This window comes from Microcaecilia unicolor, chromosome 3, assembly GCF_901765095.1.
Source record: "Microcaecilia unicolor chromosome 3, aMicUni1.1, whole genome shotgun sequence".
NCBI lineage: Eukaryota > Metazoa > Chordata > Amphibia > Gymnophiona > Siphonopidae > Microcaecilia > Microcaecilia unicolor.
The window spans coordinates 91347661-91364467 of NC_044033.1; the positions used below are offsets into that span (position 1 = coordinate 91347661).

The window sequence follows — 16807 nt, forward strand, 5'->3', positions numbered from 1 at the left end:
GGCCTGAGGCATCGAACGAAAGAGGTCTGAAATCAGCACTAGAGAAATGGTTTGCGGAACTTATTGAATCGGAGGCTGATGCGGGGCCTATCCAAATCGAGCGTGCACACAGAGTTGGCCGCTGGCAGGAAGGAGCAGCGCAACCGAGAGTGGTGATAGGTTTTTGAACTTTGCGCAAAAAGAACAAGTGATGTGGAAATACCGCCTGCAAAAATCTGTGACATCAGAACTCTAAGATCCTGCTTTTTCAGGACTATTCTATAGCAGTAGCACAGATGCGGAAAAGTTTTTCAGCAGTGTGTCAGATGGTGGAGAAGCAGTTTAGATTTACTCTACAGTTTCCGGCGAGGCTGCGAGTGGTGAAAGAAGGAAAAAATTATGTGTTCGAGACCAGTGAGGCAGTGAAGAAACAGCTGCAGCAGTGGTTCCCAAATTGAAGAGCCTGGACAGAGTATTCGAGTCACTGGTTTAAGTTGGAATGGACAGCTTTGCATTTGGAGAAGGCTGATATTAACTGAGAAGTGGAGAGATGAGCGCTAGAGTGAACATATAAGTTCTCTTTTTTCTGTTAATGTTTGGATGAGGGAGTTGGGATTAGTTTGACAAATGTTGTGGGTAGAGAGTCTGTAGAAATGGGAATGATATGAAGGGAGGGGGCGGGATAGGAGCGAGTGTGATAAGGTCAATGGACTGGGGAAATAGTTAGGGGGAGGGGGGAGGGACGCATTACAAACATGACCTTTCTGAGTGGGGGAGGGGTTGATGAGAGTGGGGGGGATTGGTTGGGGGGGAGGGGGGACTGGTATGTGCAAAAGGGCCGGGAAGACAAGGTCTGGGGGGTGAAGTATGCAGGGAGAATAGAGTGGTTGTTGTTTGATGTGCCCTGTGGAGAGGGCTGGGCTCCACGGGGGTGAAGTCTGTCGAACAGGGGGAGTGGCTTAGTTTGGGAAATGCATGATTGTGTGACAGATGGGGACACCTAAAGGATTGGCTTGTATTTCTTGGAATGTTAATTCACCCATTAAGAGAGCAAAAATTTTACAATATTTGGGAGCGCATAACGTGGATGTGGTGGGGCTACAGGAAACCAAGTTGAATGATATTGAGCACCAGAAACTGATGCGCTATTGGGTGGGCCAGTGTTACTATGCATCAGCGCCTAAAAGCAAAGCATGGGTGGCCCTTTTGATACGCAAAGGGATCCCTTTTACATAGACCAAGGTTACAAAGGATGAGAAAGGGAGGTTTGTAATTTTGGAGGGTAGGATACAGCAGTCACAACTTACTTTGATATCTGTGTATGCCCCAAATGAAAAACAGAGGGCTTTCTTCCAGAGTGTGGTTGCGAAGTTGTCCAGAATAGCGGGACCTAAGATAATTTTGAGGGATTTCAATACAATCCTGGATCAGAGTTTAGATACCACAGCTGGACCTCAGCGTTCTACAGAGGGGTTGGGAGTAGTACTGAAGAGCCTAGAGTTGGTGGATCCTTGGAGAATTTTGCATCCGCAGGAGCGGGATTTCACCCACATCTCTCAAGCCCATGGGTCTAAATCTCGAATTATGTTTTTGTAACTAGAGATTTATTCCACACAGTACTGCGAGCAGAGATAGGACCATTTGTGATTTCAGATCATACGCCCATTACAGTACATCTGCAATTAGGAGGTTTGGGAGGGAGGGGTAAAGGGAGGTGGAAATTCCCGACTCACTTATATACAGACAGGTGTTTTAGACAGTACCTTAGTAATAAATGGGAAGAATATCTCACTAATAACAATGCTCACATAAATGATCCAATATTGCTGTGGGAGGCGGGAAAGGCTGTCCTTAGGGGGGATATTATAGCGTATGTGGCAAGGAGGAGGAGGCAACAAGCTAGTAGGATGGTAGATTTGGAGAAGAAGATTCGATTGTTGAAGAGACAATGCAGTTCGCATCCGACTGCAGCCGGTAGACATACCTTAGAGAGGGTGCAAAGAGCGCTAAACAACATGATTCAAGAACAGGCGAAAAAAAAATGCTTTTTATTATAAATACCGGTTATTTCGGTTTGGGAATAAGCCTGGAAAGCTGATGGTGAACATGGTTAAGCAGTGGTCAGGGCAGACAATGGTAACAGCACTACGTGGCCCAGGGAGGAGGGTGGTCACAGAGCAACAGCAGTTGGAACAGATTTTTGCTCAGTTTTATAAAGACCTGTATTCAGCGGAAGGGGGAGGGCAGAAAGAACACGTCGAGGCCCTGCTCCAGAAGTGCAATTTGTGTAGATTGTCTGAGGCGGAGAAAAGTAGATTGAACGAGCCCATAAGTGGGGAAGAGTTGCAAAGAGCTATAAAGGGGTTGAAACTTCATAAGTCCCCAGGGCCGGATGGATTTAGTGGTGAGGTTTATAAAATACTGAATGATAAGGTGGTGGGGATGTTGGGAGACTATTTTGAGGCCACTATACAGAGAGGGTATTTCTCACAGGGGGCGAATCATGCCTTAATTACAGTCATTCCCAAGTCGGGTAAAGATCCATTACAGCCGGGATCCTACAGACCCATTTCTTTAATAAATGTGGACCTGAAGTTGTTAGCGAAAATCTTGGCAAAGCGGCTGGCTCCAGTTGTCCCTCAGTTAGTGAAGGCAGATCAGTTGGGGTTTGTGAAGGGAAGGTATGGGGAGAGTAAATGTTAGGAAGCTGATTTTGGGTCTGGAGCGTTGTATACAAATGGGTACACCTGGCTGGCCATCAGTTTCGACTCAGAAAAGGCCTTTGATAGAGTTGAGTGGTCTTTTTTATTTACTCTTTTGGGCTTTTGTGGATTAGCAGGTTATTTTGTGCAGGCCATCCAGACTTTGTATACGAATCCCTCAGCTGCGGTATTGGTGAACGGGATGTCCTCGGAAGCCTTCACTTTGGGAAGGGGCACGAGGCAGGGGTGCCCTTTGTCACCTCTTTTACATATATTATTTTTGGAGCCACTATTGGAGCAACTGAGAGGAGATAGGATGATTCCAGGTGTTTATGTTTCACCTCAGGTGGCCTCTTTGAAATGTGTGGCATTTGCGGACGATATTATGTTGATGGTGACAGATCCAGATAAAGCCTGGAAACAGGTCTTGCAGGTATTCCAGAATTTTGGGCAGCTCTCGGGGCTCAAACTTAATGTCTCCAAGTCAGAGGCACTTCCTATAAATTTGAACGTTGCAGATTTGGGTATGGATTTCCCCTTGAAGATAGCTGAGGGTCGGCTCAAGTATCTAGGGGTGGTTATTCCAGTGGATGTTGGTACATTATTTGAGCTTAATGTAGGACCGTTGCTCTGTAAGACAAAGGAATGCTTGAGTATGTGGATGGGGTTGCCCCTGAGCCTCATGGGAAGAATTTTCCTATATAATATGATCATAGTGCCTGGGTGGCTCTGCTTGATGCAAACGTTGCCTATTTGGTTGAAACAACAGGATCTGCAGAAATTACATACCGCTCTGAGAGTGTTTTTGTGGAGGGGCAAGCGTGGGCGGATATCACTGGATACACTTATGCTCCCGAAAGCAAAGGGTGGGTTGGGACTTATTGATGTGAGGAGATACAATCTGGGGTGCGGCATGAGGCATGTTAGAGACTGGCTTTTGGGATCCTCTGGGTTTACACCGATGGAGATAGAGTCCTGCTTTTTGCAGCCTCTGTCGGCCTCTTTTATGCTGCATGCTAAAGGAACCCAATTGCCTGATGGCATGAAGAGACATGTGATATGGAGGTATATGAAGAGTGTGTGGAAGGCATTGAGCCAGACCTGGGGTGGCAATAGATTTGTATCCCCCTTTCTCCCATGGAAAGGGAATTGAGATTTCAGTCCAGGGCTGGAGAAATGGCAGTTATTTGGTAAGGACAAAGGTGAGGATATAAAGTGGGTGTGGGATTTATTAGAAGAGGAGGGAAAAATAGTCTCCTTTGAGACCCTTTGTAGTAGGTATGGGTTAGGGCCGTCAGATTATTTTGCATTTTTGCAGGTGAGACATTATGTGTCTTCTCTGCCGCCTAAACATCTTACAGCGGCTTTCGCCCAAAAAGTGAGGGAGGGCTTGAGGTTGGAAGTCCGTGATAGGCCGAGGTTGTGTCATTATGTGCGGGTGTTGGGTGAAGGAGGGGCAGATCTCTCGTTAGGGGGAGTGGCGGAAGCGTGGGAGCGAGATTTGCAGACTAGGGTGGAGGTGGAAGTGCTCCAAAGGTTCTTGGGGTTAATACCTAAAGTATCAAAGAATGAACTACATAGGGAACAGGAGTATAAACTTCTTTTACGAATGTTTGTAGCACCATGGAGGGCTTTTAGAGCGGGGTTTGCACTGGAGGGAAGTTGTCCAAAGTGTGGGGAAGAGAGGGCTACACTAGGCCATATGTTTTGGGCGTATAAGAGGACACAACTATTTTGGACTAAAGTGGGTGTTTATCTCTCTCAATGTGTGGAATGGGAGGGGATCGATCAGCCAATGGGGTCACTTTTTCTGGAGGGGATAAAGTTGCAGGGGGTGCAAGGTGCCAAGTGTTTATTTATGGCAAAGGCACTCCTGATTGCTAAAAAGGTAATCCTGATACACTGGCGCATGCGAAGAGCTCCTAGGTTTATAATGTGGAAGTCAATATTGTTTGAATTGGCACTCCTGGAGCGTAGCATGGTGGGGAACGCATCTGAAAATCAGTGGAATTGCTTTCAGAGTATATGGGAGTCCTATTGGGCCACGCTGCCTCATAGGGAGCGTAGCTTACTACTAAATGGGTGAAGCAAGGTGGTGAGAGGATGGAGGGTTCATGACCACTAACTGGAGGATGAGAGAATATGCGGTGGTAATTGGAAAGGGTAGGAAGGTATGGTGGAGGGCAGGGTGGACGGTATTGCATCTTACAATCAGTCCTGGAGGGGGTGGGGGGGAAGGGGGGGTATAAAACTTCACGAAAATGTAGGGGTGTTCTCAAATGGGTTGGATGTTTTGTATCTATTTTATGGGTTAAGAATCTATAGAGGCTGATGACGGTTTTATTTATGAGAAATTGAATGGTGTCTTATGGTCTGCTTCATCGTGTTCTGATGTACTCTATTGTAAATGGAGTTTGTATTGTTGAGAACCCAAATAAAGATGATTTTTTTTTTGTTACATTTGTACCCCGCGCTTTCCCACTCATGGCAGGCTCAATGCGGCTTACATGGGGCAATGGAGGGTTAAGTGACTTGCCCAGAGTCACAAGGAGCTGCCTGTGCCGGGAATCAAACTCAGTTCCTCAGTTCCCCAGGACCAAAGTCCACCACCCTAAGCACTAGGCCACTCCTCCAATCTCTTTAGTTGTGAGAGTGAGACATTGCATATGTGACCCACAAGGTGTGTCAGAGACCCCCAGAGAAAGGAAGAATAGAAATTAACCTCTTTATGACTGAATGATCAGCCTTCAGTTTACCCCCTCCACCCTTAGCACTCCTCTGTAGCCCACAGCCACCACACACTGAGCACAGTCTGCAGTGCTCTGCACCTCCACCATGTGCACAGACTGCACACTGACTGCATAGTGTGTAGCTAATTTGAGAAAGTCAAGCCCAGCTGCCCAGGTAAGAGACATGATTTTTAATATTTACAGTGTAATGCTGGTGGGCTTCTGGGGGGGGGGGGGGAGATTGGGAAGGGCAGGAGGGCTCTGTATGATGGGAGGCGGGACTGGTGGTTGGGAGGCGGGAAATACTGCTGGGCAGACTTATATGGTCTGTGCCCTGAAAAAGACAGGTACAAATTCAAGGTAAGGTATACACATATGAGTTTATCTTGGGCAGACTGGATGGACCATGCAGGTCTTTTTCTGCCGTCATCTACTATATTACTATGTAAGTCAAATGCACTTGATAGATCAAGCTGCATTGCAAGAGATTTTTTTCCCCCTTTCTCAACAGGGTACGTATACCAAATACTAATGTACACAATGACTCTTAGATCGAAAACCCAACTGTGAATGGTGTAAAACATTAAATTTATCCAATTACAGTGTCAAGTGATAACTATACCTTCCATAAGATTGGCAAAAAAAAGGAATTGATGCAACTGGCCTGTAGTTACTAACTACTGAGCGAGATTCTAGTTTGTTTTAGGGAGTTAATGGGAGTTAAAATGATGCTTCCCAAATAGGAAGGAAAAGTACCTTGTGATAACAAAGTTGTCAAATATTCAAAAATCTTAAGCTTAAATTGTAAAGAAGCAGATTTCATATAACTTGAAGGACAAGAATGCAACTGACAATGTGATTTAGCAAACTTAGGACCCTGTTCACTAAGCTGCGCTATCGTTTTTATCGCACGCTAATTAGTAAACAGAGCCCCTATTAACTGATTCATGTCGTTCCAGCTATGAAAATGATTCCAGACCATATCCACTAGAGACCCATCTACACTAAACTTGCAATTTGAAGATTCTACTAACTGATTACCGATAAATTGTGCTCGGGCATTAATTACCTTATTCCTAAAAAACTGAGCCAACTATTTATCAAAGGAGTAGGATTAGATGTAGTTATTTGTTCAATATCAAATACATTATGAACTTGATATTCAAATTATCATTCCCAATTAATTTGGAAAAATAAATTTTCTTTGCCTTAAAGCTCTTTTATAGGAATTGACTGCTTGTCTCCATGTAATTCAATCAGCAGTTGACCCTGTTCATTTCCATTGATGAATAATTTAAAACGTATTCAGAAATATTTTACCTTGGAGTCATTTCAGCTGCTAGTGCAAGCATTTTAATCCTTAAGAAGCTTGACTATTGTTTATAGTGGAGTCAGTGGTTATATGGTCCCCTCTGATAACTTAGTCTCAGAGGAGGCTGTAATATGTTTGAATTCTTTCTCTGACCCTTCTACTTACCATAAGAAATATATACCCTTTGGACAAGTGGGGCAATAGGGTTTCTGCCTCCTTTACACCCACCCCAAACTACAGTGGACTAGCCACCCCCAAGATATGGGGTGGCAGAGAAGACAGAAGCTATGTTTCTTCCAAGGAGAAAGTCTTTATTCCTTACCAATCCAGTTAATAACAAAGCAATCAGGCAATAACAAATAGCAATTTGTTATGAGAGGGAGAGAGACCACCGCAGTAAAGATTTACTCACTGATAATCATCTCAGCATCTGTCTAAATACAACAGTGACTTATATACTTTTCTGTACAATGGATTGGGCATCAGTTCCCTCCCAAATCATACAGCCTTGCAACTTCAGCTAATTTCTGTCTTACTGCATTGTTTTTTTTTTTTGTTTCAACATTTTTTTATTGAAGACATAACAAGAACATTCTTACAATCATTGATACCACATCTGTCAAGCCAAATTTATACAACAACCTATTATTACAGTCTCCAAAAGTTTTTCTTTTCCCCCCCCCCCTTCCTCCCCCATCCCGCCTCTCCCCCCGTTTTATTGATACATATGCTTTGTTATCATCTGAATGTGTTGAGGACCACACTTCTTCCCCTAGGAGACAAAGAATCTACATAAGCACCCCAAATTTTCATAAATGTTTTCTTTCTTTTTAGTGAACGTTTGGCTTCTTTAGCTTCCCACATCATTAACTGGTGGATAAGGTTCCGCCAATGCCAATAATCTGGCCCTATATCATTTGTCCAGTTTTGCAAGATACATTTCTTTGCCAGCAAGGTTATTTTACGGAAAAATAAATTGTGCTCTGGTATTTGACCTTTAAATGATCCTGGTAAATTTAACAGCATCTGCACTGGTGTACCTGCTAGTTTTCGGCCTAATAATTGTGATATATAATGGGTTATTTTCCCCCAAAACCTTCTAATCTTCCAACAGCTCCAAAAGCTATGATAAAATGTGTTGTTTGTTCTCCCACATCTCACACACAGGGGCGTCTGCAAACCCCCGAATTTTGCAAATTGTGCAGGTGACATGTATGCTCGATGTATAAAACGGAATGCACATTCCCTATATTGAGCTCCGCTGACCAATTTCGGTATCCCCTTCAGTTGCCTCTCAACATCCCATGCCAATAACTTGACTCCTAAGTCCTTCTCCCAGCGCTCTTTTATCTTTTGAAAGTTTTTAGGTTTCTCATATGGCCACAGAGCTTTATGTATCCCTGAAATTGATGGCGATTCTTCAGAAATTTCTAGAAAAAAAATTTTTAGTTTCAATCCCTGTTTCTGTTCCAATCGGCCCTGATCTATTGACTGAATAAAATGTTTGAGCTGGCAGTGCGCAAATGTATCACCCCATTGAATTGTATCTGCCTCCAATAGCTGATCTAAAGGTTTAATCTTTCCGTTATCGCCTATTACATCGTCCAGACATTCTAAACCTCTTTCTTTCCATCGCTGAAAGACTGGGTTTTCTATACCTGCTGTAAAGGTTGGGTTCCCTCTGATTGTTAAGAGTTCTGTTACCCCTCTCCCCATCTTCATTCTGTTCCCCAAGAATTGCCATGCTCTCCTAAGCGGTTTTAACAGCAAATTGTCCCTGTATATCTCGGGGACCTGCGTCGTTTCTAATTGTATGAGGGATTTCAAACGCAGCGGTTCAAAATATTCTTGTTCTAGTTCTAATGGTGTATAGTATGTTGTTTCGAATATCCAGTCTCTCACGTGCCGCATTAAGCAGGCCATATTGTATATCTTCAAGTCTGGTAAGCCTAGCCCTCCCTGTTGCCAATTGCCCATCATGAACTGTTGTTTCATCTTAGCTTTCTTATTGGCCCAGCAAAATTTCATTACCATCTTAGTGAATGTTTTCAGGTCTTTCCCCAATTTGCATATAGGTATGGTCTGCATGACATACAACCACCTAGGTAGGATCACCATACGAATTAGGCATATTCTACCCATCAGCGGCAGCTGCAACTGTCTCCAACTCTCCAGTTGGTGTCTAGTCTGAGTCAACAGCATCTTAATGTTAAGTGAATATAGATCTACCACTTCTGGCGTCAACTCTATACCCAAGTATCTAAATGACATGTTTGCTCTTCTCAATGGGAACGTTCCCTGCCAGGGCGTTGCATTCTGTATGTTACTAACCAATGCTTCTGATTTCTCCAGGTTTAGTTTGAACCCAGAATAGGTTCCAAACTCTTTAAACACCTCCAGTAGTGCTGTTAAGGACTCCTCTGGATTTGTGAGCATAACTAACAAATCATCTGCAAAGGCAGCTAATTTGAATTCCTGTTTCCCAATCACCACTCCTCTTATGGCTGGCATATCGACAATATCCCTAATCAGTGGGTCTAAGTATAATGCAAAAAGAAGTGGCGACAGGAGACACCCCTGCCTAGTTCCTCTTTTTATTTCAAAGGCTTCCGAATAATTGTCATTGACCATTATTCTGGCTTGCGGTGATGTATATAGTGTTTTAATTGCTGTAATAAACCACCCTGTAAATCCATATGCATTTAGCGTGGCAAACATATAACTCCAATCAACTCGATCAAATGCCTTCTCGGCATCAAAACTGATCATCAATGTTGGCTTTAGTTCCTTCTTTACATGTTCCAGCGCTGTGATGATTCTCCTCAAATTTTTAGCAACTGATCTTCCTTTGACAAATCCCACCTGTCCCTCCTGCACTAATTTTGGTAATACGCGACTCATGCGTCCTGCCAATATCTTAGCAAATATCTTCATTTCACAGTTCAGCAGAGAAATGGGTCGATATGACTCCGGCAATGTATGATCTCTCTTGGGTTTGGGTAGCAAAATAATTTGGGCCATGTTCAATTGTCTAGGAAGAAATCCTCTGTCTACCCACCCATTAAAAGTCTCTACCAATGCCGGCTGTATGTCTTCCCCTAATAGTTGGTAAAATTCTACTCTTAGACCATCCGGTCCTGGCGCTTTCCCTGGTGTGCTATTGGCTATTGCCCAGTGTACTTCATCAATACTTATTGGTTCGTTTAATACTTTTTGTTCCCTTTCAGCGAGGACCGGATGGGCCACCCCCTCTAAGTATAAGTTGCTCGGAATATCTGAGTCATGTTCTTCTGTATATAAGGTCTGATAGAAAGTTTTAAAAATATTTTGGATTTCCAAATCTGTAAAGCACAGTTTACCCGTCTTATCCTTTAACGTTATAACCCTTCTCGATGTCTGTTTCCGAGCTATAAGTCTGGCCAACATCTTTCCACCTTTACTACCATGCTTATATAATTGGAACTTATAATAAGCTTGTGACTTCATCTCTCTCTCATGGATAAGGGTATTTAAAGCCACTTGAGCTGACACCAATTCTTTCCTCATTTGAGCACTGGAAGACCTGTCATACCTCTTTCGCAATGTTACAATTTCTTTCTCTAGTCTCAGTATCTCTCTGTCTCTAGTTTTTTTAAATTGGCTTACATAACTAATGATCTCTCCTCTCAGGACCGCTTTTGCCGCCTCCCAGAATACAATTGAGTCGGAGGCTGTGTTCTCATTAAAAAGTTTATAGTCCTTCCAACTTTTCAACAAATGTTCCCGAAATCCCGCATTATGGGTCAAATAACTTGGGAATGTCCATTGCTTAAATTTACCTCCCGCCTCCCCAGGATTCCAAGTCGCCCATACTTCCGCATGGTCCGATATTGCATACGGTCCTATTTGGGTGTCCTGGACTTCTCCCATTAATGTGCGTGACATTAGTAGATAGTCTATCCTTGACTGTGTGTTATGTGCTCTGGACATGTGTGTGTAATCTCTATCTTGTGGATGAAGAACTCTCCAGATGTCCAATAGGTCCAAAAGGGAACATAAGTTCGGTAGTCCCTTTGACATCCAGTGAGTTGGTGTCTGTGTGGCATTTGATTTGTCTATCTGCGGATCCCATACTGTATTAAAGTCTCCTCCCAAAATTAATTGGGAAGAGTCTTCTACTATTAAATGCCCTAATAGCTGTTGGTAGAATTTGGTATCCATTTGGTTTGGTGCATAAACACTACCCAATAGTATTTGTCTCCTTGCCAATATTACCCTGCAAAAAATGTACCTTCCTTCTGGATCTTTAATTACATCACAAATCTTGTCCACCACCCCCTTTCTTATTAGGATGACCACTCCACCTTTTCTCCCCTTTGCGGGTGAACCAATGCATTCTCCTACCCACCATTTTTTAAGTTTATCATGTTCTGTCTCATTCAGGTGCGTCTCTTGTAAAAGAGCAACATCCGCTCTGATTCTCTGTAGATATTTTAATATCTTAGAGCGCTTCACTGGCGATCCGATGCCTCCCACATTCCAGGTCACTATTTTAACCATCTTTCACGGGTTGTGGTGGCATCCGATCACCCACAAAAGCTCTTTATCTTCCGGGAGCAACCACCCCAGCCTATGGTTCCCCCCTTTTATCATATATTCCCCACACATTCTCTTATGCTGTATAGTACCATTTTTCTCTTCCTTATTCTTTATCTGACTTACGTCTATTTGCTTCCCCCTGCTCCTTATCCCTCCCCCACTCCTCCCCCCCCTTGACCTCCCATCCCTCCCTTCTACTTCCCTTCCTCCCATGTTCCCTAGTACCCCTCTGTGCTTCGTCCCTATTTATGGGACTAGTCACGTTTACGCCCCTCTCTACATTCCATATAATTGAGCCTCTGTTCCAAAGTTAACTTCCCTCTTATTTATGTGAGCCCTTATATTAATTCCCCTTTCCTCCCTCTCTCTCCTCATATTCAAGGGTACCTCTTCCCTTTGTCAGTGGTTTATCATTTCTAATTAACTTTACTCAATATAACAGTTTCTTTACATTGTGGCATTGCCCTTTCCTATATGTTGGATTCTTGTATATTATATGTAGTAACTCCAACATTAACCTTTAACATTATAATTCCCTTAATCTAATGTCTTTTCATAACCTACATATAGTTCATCACCAATTCTTCCCTCCTTTCTGTCCTAAAGGAGGGATAATGTCTTATATCTGTTAAGCATTATCCTCGTAAGTGTTTAATTCCAGCTTGTCAGGTAGACCAACAGTTACTCCTCCCTTATGCCTTCCATGTTACCTCCAAATCTCCGCTCTTGTTGGATAGTAGTATTGTCTGTCGATGCCCGCCTGGCTCCCACCTATCCAATCAGCAGTTGTAATCCACAATCATGAAGACGGCTGATCAAGCTGCCTCTTCCAATCAGCAGTTGTAATCCAAGAAAACGTGACAACGGTTGATCAAGTTGCCTCCTCAACCTATTATTCTTATTATATACCAATAAATTTCTCTTGCATCGCATATTTATTGTCTAGGCCACGGTCGTAAATACTTTCCTAAGTTGTAACCTTTCATGGTCTACCCTGTTTCATGTCTTCAAGGACGCTTGGCTCCTGTAGTCAGTTTCCCAAAAGTTCCAACTCACAGTTACCTGCCGCTTTATTCTCAAATTTGTAATCCAATGCACTCCAGTTGCCTGCGTTATTCCATAGTTCCACCTTATCCGATCACTTTGAATCATTCATCTCCTTTTTTAGTTGTCTCATACTTATTGTTGGGCCTCTGGGACCAATTCACAATTTTTACCAAAATAAAAAAGAAAGGAGAGTCCATATAAAGATGTTAAAAAAAATAAAACACCACCGGAGTGAATCTTAGTCTCTTTCATGAATGTCCATGGACATGCGTCCCTGATCTTCTATCTGGGCCACAACTGGCCCTATATTCATTCGGTTCTTACGTTTGTCATGACCCCAAAGTCTAACTTAGTCAATCCAAACTCAGGTTGTCACTTTGTATCATTGAGGTCATTTTATCCAATGGTTTTCAACTTCCTTAACTCAAAAATCTTAACATTGTCAGTAATTTAAATCCAACCTATTCAACTATATCTGCTCCATGTCATTCCCAGTCGCAGCAGAGACCGTTAATCATTCATCTCCTGTACTCAGTATTTGTCTTACATATTGTTGTGCCTCAGGAACCGTCTCACAGATTTTAGTAGATGATTGGTAAAAGATCTTTAACTTTGCTGGGTATAACAGCGCAAATTTGATCTTATGCTGCACTAGTTGCGAACAAGTCGGCGAGAAAGCCTTCCTCTGCGCGGCAACTGCAATTGAATAATCTTGGAAACAGAGGCTTTTCTGATTGTTATAAGTCAGCGCTGCTCCACCGCGTATGGCCTGCATAATTGCAGTTTTATGGGTAAAGTTAAGTACCCGGCATATTACTATTCTGGGCCTCCCCGCACTTTGTCGCATGGGGCCTACTCGATGGGCTCTCTCAATAATTAGGGGTCCCATTTCTGATTGCAGCTTTAGTTCTTTCACTAACCACTTCTCCAGGAATGGGCGAAGCTCCCTTTCTCCTATATCCTCAGGCAGCCCGACAAAACGCAAGTTATTGCGTCTAGATCTGTTCTCCAGATCTTCTATCTTCTCGGCTTGTGTTTCCACTGTTTTTAGAAGTTTGCCATACCTCTGTTCCATAGCTGTAACTTGGTCTTCCAGGGCCCCCGTTCGTTGCTGAAAGCCTGCCATATCCTGGGTAAGTTGCGTCATATTGCTCTGCAAACCTGCCAATTTGGAGTCCAGTCCCTGTAATTTCTTGTCTAGAATTACTTCCAGGGCTGCTGTAACCTCTCCCACTATTTCGGCGGTCCAAGCTGAGCTAACCGACATATTTGATGGGCTCGCCGGTGCCGCCATCTTGTCTTCTCCCGCTTTTCCTCTATCCTTGTCTTTACGAAGCGATTTCGCGGCCATTGCTGCTTCGGATACCCGATCTGCGGTGGTACTCGATCGGGCTAGCCACGCGGGTTGTTGTTATCAATTTTTAGCCGTTTTCCTTATTTTACTCGAGGGTTTATAGCTTGGAATGCGAGAGAGGGCACGGAGCTAATCTTTTAGCGACCGCTCGCGTGCATCGCGTCACGTGACCCTACTGCATTGTTTACATAGAATGGAACACACTATCTGAATGTTATGGAACACAGCATCTTATAACAAGTCCAAGGTTTCTTTTACAGGAGATTGTAGCCGTCATTTTGTTGCAGGAATTTCTCCAAGACTCAGGTCTTATCATTGTTTTGTCTAGTAACCTCAACACATCTTCACTTTCAAACTGTGTATACATTCTTAGTGACCTTGTGATGTAGAGTCAGTGGCACCAATTCTGTCAGGGAGGGGAAGAGCGCTCCTTGCTGTAGATCAGCATGACCTCGAATTCATAGCTTTCAGCAGAAAATACAGAAAGATGCAGCTCTCAGGCATTTTAAGTTTTGAGCCTGTAGCTATGCAGTTCATGGGTCATAACTGACCTGTCAGTGGTCAGAAAAGTGCTAATCAATTCACTATTGCAATATATTTCTTGGTTGTATGAAAAATCTACTAAGACAACTTAGAACTATACAAAATACAGCAATTCGTCTTGTATGTGGCTTATCAGGCCTCTCAAATTTGGAATTCTTTACCAATTTTGGTGAAATCTCATTTTGTTTGATTTTTCATAAACTTCCAAAAATAAAGCTATTTAGAAGATTTGTGTAATATAACATCGATGTGAGATGTTCATTTTGTTTGATTTTACAAATGTGAACTCCCAGTCCTATTGAATGGTTAAAGTTGATTTGTGATCACTCCAAACCTATAATAATATTGAGGGGAATATAACATTAACATTTCTGTAGATTTTTAGTTACGGAAGGGATTGAGAGTGGCTTTGGTTTTTTTTTTCTGGGCTGTTTGTTCATGATTTATCATGGCTGCAAGAATCCCCACTTGGTTTGTGGCTGGCCTGATAACATTTGCAAAAATATGGGCCTGGGGTAACTTAAGTTTAGTTTTCTCACCCTTTAAACTGACCTTTGTTTGTTTTCTGTAGGAATTTGCTGGTGAAGATACATCTGACCTGTTTTTGGAAGAAAGAGAAACAGCCCTTCGACAAGCTCAGGAGGAGAAACACAAACTTCAAATGTCTGTCCCTGGCATCCTTAATCCTCATGAAATTCCTGAAGAAATGTGTGATTAAAAATTAGAAACCAAGTAATACAGTTTTCTTCTGAACAGCTACATTGGATGTTCAGGAACAAAATTGTGCTTGGATATTTGTTGACCAAAATGATGCCAATTTGTAAATTATAATGTCACCTAGTGGCCCTTTTTTCTTATTATGCGTTTTTGTATAAGAAATTTTCTGTGAAATATCCTTCCATTGTTAAAGGTTATGTTTTGGTCATCTTTAATTAGATTGCATGAAGTTAAGAATTAAGGCATTTTTTTTAATATCACTTCATGCCCATTTTGTGGTTATTGGGAGAAGAATAACAAATGAAATTTAAACATATATTTGTAAAATCTGGGGGGAAAAAAACATTTTTAATTAGGTGAGTTTTCTTTCTAGTCTGTTACTCCAGCCTAGAAGGAAAGGCATTGAATAAAACAAATTGAGTTAATTGTCCAGAAGAAAAGTGCTGCACTGCCTGAACACTTAGTTTTGGACTCCACAGTGAGGTTAGACTACATGTTCTACAAGTTGACTGGCAAGTTAGCAGCTGGATCATGTGCATATCATCCCATTGTAAAGCAACTTCAAGTATGGGAACACAGTACAGTTAGTTATTTTTACACAGTTCCTTTTGTTTTGTGTGTGTGTGCTGTCGCTTTGTCGACAACAGCTTTTTGTTTTCCTCAATGAGGAGTGTTGCTCATTTGTGAGCCTTCATTAACAAGAAGTGAAATGGTTAAAAAATATTTATCCTGTTAGAATAGGCTGCATCTTTTTAACAACTCATAAAAACTCTGGCTTTTGAGATGACTTGTACTAATTTACATTGTTTACCATGCTGTAGTGCTTTAAGAACACTACCTAAAAAGCAAAATAAACTTGGTTTACATTTATTTTTCTTGGCTTATTCTTTTCATCAAGGCTCTATTCTAAATATTTCATGAGGTTCAAAATTTCACAACAGTGAAAGGTAAATATGAATTGTTAATCCTTTAATTGCACTGCAAAGTTGAAACCATGCAATAGTTTCGTACAGTAATTAATCTGAAACAGCTAAAATGTTTATATACAAATTACATATAATTCAGAAGTGTTACCAACCATATAAATTTATTGCAAAACTTGTGACTTGTGCTGCTTAATTGGATGTCAACACTGTAAATATAATTGTCTTTATTATTTTTTAGTTTGCTTCCTTAAGTTTTCTACAATGAAGTAAATTAGTGCAATAGGAAGTATGTGTTGGGACCCAAACTAGTAGCTGAAGCTTAACTTGGTCATTCCTTAAAATTAAAATACTCTGCTGTATGTATGATACAAAAGTGCAACACATTCTTGCAGCTTTAAAACAAAATAAGATTGTACAGCGTGATCCCTTTGGTATGAAATTTGAATAGTTATTTTTTTGTATTGTCCATGTATTGATTTTCAAGTGCAAATTAAAAAGTTGATAGGCCAGATTACAAAATGTAACCATTTTGTTTAAAAAAAATGTTCTAATTGTTGAAGTGTACTGGAAAATATTTGGGAGTATTGATTTAGGAATTATATATTGTCTGTCAATTACAGAATATGCTGTTTTAAATAAGTGTTTCTGTTAAACATGCCAGACCAAAATGTATTTCTTCAGATTTCAATATATTTTTGCACAGTGTCTGTGTGGATTGTTGAAAATGCCATATTTCTTGTGTAATCTGTTCATTTTTCATTGCAACACCAAGTTAGGACCGCAACTAATTAGTGGTTATATCTAGGTCTTCTGATGTTAGGTTTTAACTGGTAAACACCCTGATGCATAAAAATTAAAATAGTGTTTGTTGGATAAACACCAGAAAAAAAAAATCACTTCCTATATATCCTCCACTCAGT

The 16807-nt window shown here is 41.7% G+C and overlaps 1 protein-coding gene across 1 annotated transcript in view; it reads left to right on the plus strand.

The window, feature by feature from the left end:
- Window positions 1-15831, plus strand: part of XPO1 (exportin 1) — a 543231-nt gene extending 527400 nt beyond the window's left edge. The window contains 1 exon segment of the mRNA XM_030196174.1: window positions 14816-15831. Within this exon segment, the coding sequence (XP_030052034.1) occupies window positions 14816-14962 (147 nt within the window). The 3' untranslated portion in view covers window positions 14963-15831.
- Window positions 15832-16807: the final 976 nt, after the last annotated feature.